At 53.1% G+C, this 6,611-nt stretch overlaps 1 protein-coding gene across 1 annotated transcript in view; it reads left to right on the top strand.

Moving 5' to 3' along the window:
* Positions 1–257: 257 nt before the first annotated feature.
* Positions 258–6,611, top strand: part of LOC133357306 (uncharacterized) — a 21,424-nt gene continuing 15,070 nt past the window's right edge. The window contains exons 1-4 of the mRNA XM_061575187.1: positions 258–1,870; positions 2,150–2,233; positions 3,762–3,860; positions 4,766–4,882. Coding sequence (XP_061431171.1) covers positions 1,121–1,870; positions 2,150–2,233; positions 3,762–3,860; positions 4,766–4,882 — 1,050 coding nt within the window. The 5' untranslated portion in view covers positions 258–1,120. The remainder of the gene's footprint in view (positions 1,871–2,149; positions 2,234–3,761; positions 3,861–4,765; positions 4,883–6,611) is intronic.

The following is a 6,611-nucleotide window of genomic DNA, read 5'->3' as shown; positions in this document are numbered from 1 at the left end:
CGGCGAGCCGAGCGCCGGGGTTTACACCGAGATGGCTGCACGGTCGGACTCGCCTAGTCTGTCGGTGGCGGAATTGGTCGTCGATGATGGAAGCGGTGGTGTTAGTGGTGTTAGTGGTGGCATTGGCGTCATTGGCAGTGGCGGTGTTAGTGGTGGCAGTGGTGTCATCGGTAGTGGTAGTGGTGGTGGCAGTGGTGTCACTGGCAGTGGTAGCAGTGGTGTCATCGGTAGTGGTGTTAGTGGTGGCATTGATGTCATTGGCAGTGTGGTGGTGGTGGCAGTGGTGGCAGTGGTGTCACTGGCAGTGGTGGCAGTGGTGTCATCGGTAGTGGTGTTAGTGGTGGCATTGATGTCATTGGCAGTGGCGGTGGTGTCATGTGTAGTGGTGTTAGTGGTGGCATTGATGTCATTGGCAGTGGCGGTGGTGGTGTTAGTGGTGGCAGTGGTGTCATGTGTAGTGGTGTTAGTGGTGGCATTGATGTCATTGGCAGTGGCGGTGGTGTCATCGGTAGTGGTGTTAGTGGTGGCATTGATGTCATTGGCAGTGGCGGTGGTGTCATCGGTAGTGGTGTTAGTGGTGGCATTGATGTCATTGGCAGTGGCGGTGGTGTCATGTGTAGTGGTGTTAGTGGTGGCATTGATGTCATTGGCAGTGGCGGTGGTGGTGTTAGTGGTGGCAGTGGTGTCATGTGTAGTGGTGTTAGTGGTGGCATTGATGTCATTGGCAGTGGCGGTGGTGTCATCGGTAGTGGTGTTAGTGGTGGCATTGATGTCATTGGCAGTGGCGGTGGTGGCGGTGTTATCAGTGCCGCCGTGGTAATATAATTGACGGTGGTAGCGATGGCGATCGCGTTGGCGGTGTTGGTGGTGACGGTGGCAGTGGTGGTGGAAGCGGCGGCGGTTTCCTTCCTGCGTCGGCCAGCGCTGCGCTCCTTGCGGAGGGCGCCCGCGAGCCGGCGTGCGGTAGCGACGATGGAGGTGCCGACGAGTGGAGCGAGGTGGCGCGGCTGCTTGAGGCGCAGGCGCTCATGCTGATGGAGAGGACCTCGCCGCTGGGCCAAGGAGGAGGAGGAGTAGGAGGGGAACGTAGAGCAGAAATAACAAGCGGAGGAGGAGGAAGATGGGGAGGAATAGGCAGGCTGATGGGAGAAGGGATCTACTGGGGAGAAGGACAAATGGTTGGAGAGGAAAGACGAAGAGGAGAAGTTGCAGAAGGCACCAGCGGAGGAGAGGCAGAAGGAAGAGCATTGGAGCGAATGTTAGAAATGAGACGCGAGGGAACGAGCGTGGCATTCGAAGGAACGTTTGGGCTGGGGGAAGGCCTACGCGGACCGAAGTGCACGGGGGGAGAAACAGAGATGCAGGAATCGTCGACAGAAGACGAGAGGAAGCAGGCCGATCGGGAGGATCACAAGGAGACCGAAGAACGAGATCAGAAGGAGGAGGTTTCGGCGGTGGCGGCAGCGCGGACGGAATGTTTGCGGAGTGCCTCGGCGTTGTGGCCGGACGTCCTTCTTTACCGTCCGCCTTTCCGCCTTGCGCCTGGCTCTCGGAGCGGAGCTTCGAGCGCTCTCCCCGCGCTCGCGACGGCGGCGCGGCGCCACGTTCGGGCGTCGAGGCCGCCGCGGCTCGGGCCGATTCGGAAACGAATCGGGCGGCGCGCGCCGCTCCGCTGAACAGGTCCTACGACGTCGCCACGCCGTCACCGGCGCTCCTCGCCAGCCTCAGGGGAGGAGGGGGAGAGGTGGAGCGCGAGCTGGTGAAGAGGTGTCTGGAGATGGAGCTGTGCGGTGTCATGGGAGTGCGGGCGAAGGTGACTTGCGGGAGCTACTGGCGCGCGGTGAAAGACGACAGTCGGCTCAAGGGAGAGGTAGGGGCGGGCATGGGAGGTTGTTGACGGCCAGTTCCTGTGTATCACACGGACCTCTCCTGCGTATCGCACGGACCTCACCTGCGTATCACACGCACCTCTCCTGTGTATCACACGGACCTCTCCTGCGTATCGCACGGACCTCACCTGCGTATCGCACGGACCTCTCCTGCGTATCACACGGCTCTCTCCTGATTATCGCTGATCTAGCATTCACCATCTCTCTTCCTACACCTCCCCCACCACCCACCTACCCACCCACCCCTCCCTGTGGAACAGCGAGTGACGGCGTTGGCCAGAGGGTTCCTCACACGACGACTTCTCGCTACCGAGAAGGTGCAGCAGCTCAAGCAGACCGTCAAGGTGGGTGCCTGGCGTCGGGTTTGGCCGCTCGACTTTCCCTACGAGGCCGTCGGCCGCGTGGGCAGCGTTACGGCAATTGTGGCCGACGGCAGTCGCTGGGCGAAGCGTTCGCCGCTGTGGTTATTGATACGATCTCGATGTAAAGCTTCTTTCGTGACTGCAGGGATTCATCTTCTTGGTTCTTTCGGTAAAGTCACGTAGAATGGAAATAATAAAATAAATAAAACGTTAAATTATCACGTAGAAGGGAAATAATAAAATAATAATAATAAAACTTAATAAAATAATTATTATGTTATTATGTTTTAAGGAAAATTTTAAGGGAAGTAATAAAATAATAAAAATAAAACATAATAAAATTTTGATTTAAAGCTTTCCCTTCTACGTGACTTTACCGAAAGAACCAAGAAGATGAATCCCTGCAGTCACGAAAGCTTTAAATCGAAATTTTATTATGTTTTTCCGAAAGAACCAAGAAGATTGTTACGATCGTTAAGCTTGTTGAGTCTCAAGACTCGTTTTAGGGTGGGTCCTGGCAAGTTTTCGCAGTGGGGGTCGGGGGGGGAGGGCGATGTTGCCGCTGTGTGTGAACCCAATGGAGTGGTTTGCAGGTAAACTTGTCAGCGTTGGGATGTATGGCCAAGGCCAGATACAGATGCGTGGATTTTTGTTTTAGTGGAACCTGGAGGAAACCCGTGTGTGTGTGTGCGGTAGTGTCGTTGACTAGCGCACTGCTCTACGAACCCGGCGACCAGAGTTCGATTCCCGCTCACAGCCAACACAAGTGACGATTATTTTGACCGGGCCTGGGCCTCCCTTAGGTCAACTCAGCCTCAAATGAGTACCGGGTTCGATGTGTAATTATCGCCATGAGGGAGACAAAGGCGGTCGGGCGTGGTGCTGGCCACCCACCCCCTCGTGTGTCGTGCCGGCCTTCATAGGTGCTCGGTAACAGCACTTGCCCCAATAGTTTGTTAAGGCTACACGGGGGATCTTTCTCTTTGCTGAGTGTGCTGCGTGTGTGCTGCGTGTGTGCTGTGTGTGTGTGTGCTGTGTGTGTGCTGTGTGTGTGCTGTGTATGTGCTGTGTGTGTGCTGTGTGTGTGTGTGCTGTGTGTGTGTGTGCTGTGTGTGTGCTGTGTGTGTGCTGTGTTGTGTGTGCTGTGTGTGTGTGCTGTGTGTGTGTGTGTGCTGCGTGTGTGCTGCGTGTGTGCTGCGTGTGCTGTGTGTGTGCTGTGTGTGTGCTGTGTGTGTGCTGTGTGTGTGCTGCGTGTGTGCTGTGCCACACAGGACACGCGGGATCTGCTGTGTGTGTGTGTGTGCTGTGTGCGTGTGCTGTGTGTGTGTGTGCTGTGTGTGTGCTGTGTGTGTGTGCTGTGTGTGTGTGCTGCGTGTGTGCTGTGTGCGTGTGCTGTGTGTGTGTGTGTGCTGTGTGTGTGTGTGTGCTGTGTGTGTGTGTGTGCTGTGTGTGTGTGTGCTGTGTGTGTGTGCTGTGTGTGTGTGTGCTGCGTGTGTGCTGTGCCACACAGGACACACGGGATCTGCTGCACTCTTTGAGGCAGGCAACTCCTCCCCGCCGCTCTCGGTCGACGCAGGACTCGGCGCTGTACGAGAGGGCTCTCGCTCAGGTGTGCGCGACCGCCTACACACACGCGTGTGCGTACGTGTGTACGTGTGTGTACGTGTGTGTGTACGCGCGCGTGTGTACGTGCGCGCTGTGTACGTGCGCATGTGTACGTGCGAGTGTCTTTGAGCGAGAGTGCGTGTTAGAGAGGGAGTGTGAGAGACAGCGTGTGAGTGTGTGGGGGGGGTGTTTGTGCGCGTGTGTTTACGCGTGCGTGTGTACGTGCGCGCTGTGTATGTGCGAGTGTCTTTGAGTGAGAGTGTGTGTTAGAGAGCGAGTGTGAGAGACAGCGTGTGAGTGTGTGGGGGGGTGTTTGTGCGCGTGAGGGAGTTTGTGGGGGGAGCAGTGGTGTAGCGGTTTAGTACGCTACGATCCCGGCGACCCGAGTTTGATTCCCGTTCACGGCCAACGCCGGTGACGATTATCTGAACTGGTCCTGGGCCTCCCCTAGTTTGACTCGGCCTCAAATGAGTACCTGGTGCGATGTGTAAACTTCACCACCGGGGAGACAGAGACGGCCGAGCGTGCCTTCATAGGTCCTCGCGAAGAGCACTTGCCCCAACAGTCTGTTTAAAGGCTATACGGGGGACTTTTGTCTTTGGGGAGTGGTGGTGTAGCGGTTAGCGCGCTGCGCTACGAACCCGGCGACCTGACTTCGATTGCCGCTCATGGCCACCAGCACCACCGATGACATCACTTGAGGTGTCTGTGGGGCGTGGTGTCTGTGGGGCGTGGCGTCTGTGGGGCATGGTGTCTGTGGGGCGTGGTGTCTGTGGGGCGTGGTGTCTGTGGGGCGTGGCGTCTGTGGGGCATGGTGTCTGTGGGGCGTGGTGTCTGTGGGGCGTGGCCTCTATGGAGCGTGGTCTCTATGGGGCGTGCTGTTGATGCGCCGTGTCGTTTTCGTCTTAGCTGAGAGCCGCTCTCTACGACGTCCATGACATCTTCTTTGCGACGACGAGCCACGAAAAGGTGGAGATGATGAGGAGCGACAGGGAGGCGCGCCGAGAGAGGGAACAGCGGAGGCTGGTAAGGCTTCACCTCGTCGTTATCGTCGCCGCCGCCCTCATCGCCATCGTCGCTCTCGGCATCTTTGCGTGCGCCGCGTGATCTCACTGCCTCATCCCTTTCACCTCGTGGGCTGACGTGCACTCACATACAGTAGAACCCCTGTCAACGACTGATCGCTTAACGACAGGCTTCCATATAGCCCAATGTGTAGTGTATAGTGCATAGTAGTGTATTGTAGTGTAGTGTATAGTGTATGGTAGTGTAGTGTGTAGTGTATGGTAGAGTAGTGTATGGTGGTGTAGTGTGTAGTGTATGGTATTGTAGTGTATGGTAGTGTAGTGTGTAGTGTATGGTATTGTAGTGTATGGTAGTGTAGTGTATAGTAGTGTATGGTAGTGTAGTGTATGGTAGTGTAGTGTATGGTAGTGTATGTATGGTAGAGTAGTGTATGGTAGTGTAGTGTATGGTAGTGTAGTGTATGGTAGTGTAGTGTATGGTAGAGTAGTGTATGGTAGAGTAGTGTATGGTAGTGTAGTGTATGGTAGTGTAGTGTATGGTAGTGTAGTGTATGGTAGAGTAGTGTATAGTGTAGTGTATGGTAGAGTAGTGTATGGTAGTTAGTGTATGGTAGGTGTACGTGTATGGTAGTGTAGTGTATGGCTATTGTAGTGTATGGTAGTGTAGTGTATGGTAGGTAGTGTATGGGTATGGAGTGTATTGTAGGGTATGGTGTAGTGTGTAGTGTATGGTATTGTAGTGTATGGTAGTGTAGTGTGTAGTGTATGGTATGTAGTGTAGTGTATGGTAGTGTAGTGTATAGTAGTGTATGGTAGTGTAGTGTATGGTATTGTAGTGTATGGTAGTGTAGTGGTAGTGTATGGTAGTGTAGTGTATTGTAGTGTAGTGTATGGTAGTGTAGTGTATAGTAGTGTATGGTAGTGTAGTGTATGGTATTGTAGTGTATGGTAGTGTAGTGTGTAGTGTATGGTAGTGTAGTGTATGGTGGTGTAGTGTGTAGTGTATGGTAGTGTATTGTAGTGTAGTGTATGGTATTGTAGTGTGTAGTGTATGGTAGTGTAGTGTATGGTATTGTAGTGTATGGTAGTGTAGTGTGTAGTGTATGGTAGTGTAGTGTATGGTGGTGTAGTGTGTAGTGTATGGTATTGTAGTGTATTGTAGTGTAGTGTGTAGTGTATGGTATTGTAGTGTGTAGTGTATGGTAGTGTATGGTAATGTAGTGTATGGTGGTGTAGTGTGTAGTGTATGGTAGTGTAGTGTATAGTAGTGTAGTGTGTAGTGTATGGTGGTGTAGTGTGTAGTGTATGGTAGTGCAGTGTATGGTGGTGTAGTGTGTAGTGTATGGTATTGTAGTGTATGGTAGTGTAGTGTGTAGTGTATGGTATTGTAGTGTATTGTAGTGTAGTGTGTAGTGTATGGTAATGTAGTGTATGGTGGTGTAGTGTGTAGTGTATGGTAGTGTAGTGTATAGTGTATGGTATTGTAGTGTATTGTAGTGTAGTGTGTAGTGTATGGTAGAGTAGTGTATGGTGGTGTAGTGTATGGTAGTGTAGTGTGTAGTGTATGGTAGTGTAGTGTATTGTAGTGTAGTGTGTAGTGTATGGTAGTGTAGTGTATTGTAGTGTATGGTATTGTAGTCAGACGCTGTCTTTCCGACAGACCTGTTCTTCACCTGAGGACGGCTGCTTGCGTTGTGGCCGAAACGTCGTGAGAATTTTATAATGTTTTG

The sequence above is a fragment of the Lethenteron reissneri genome, chromosome 57 (genome assembly GCF_015708825.2).
Source record: "Lethenteron reissneri isolate LAM-NWPU_2019-01 chromosome 57, ASM1570882v1, whole genome shotgun sequence".
NCBI lineage: Eukaryota > Metazoa > Chordata > Hyperoartia > Petromyzontiformes > Petromyzontidae > Lethenteron > Lethenteron reissneri.
This window is presented reverse-complemented; position numbering and strand designations above follow the sequence as displayed.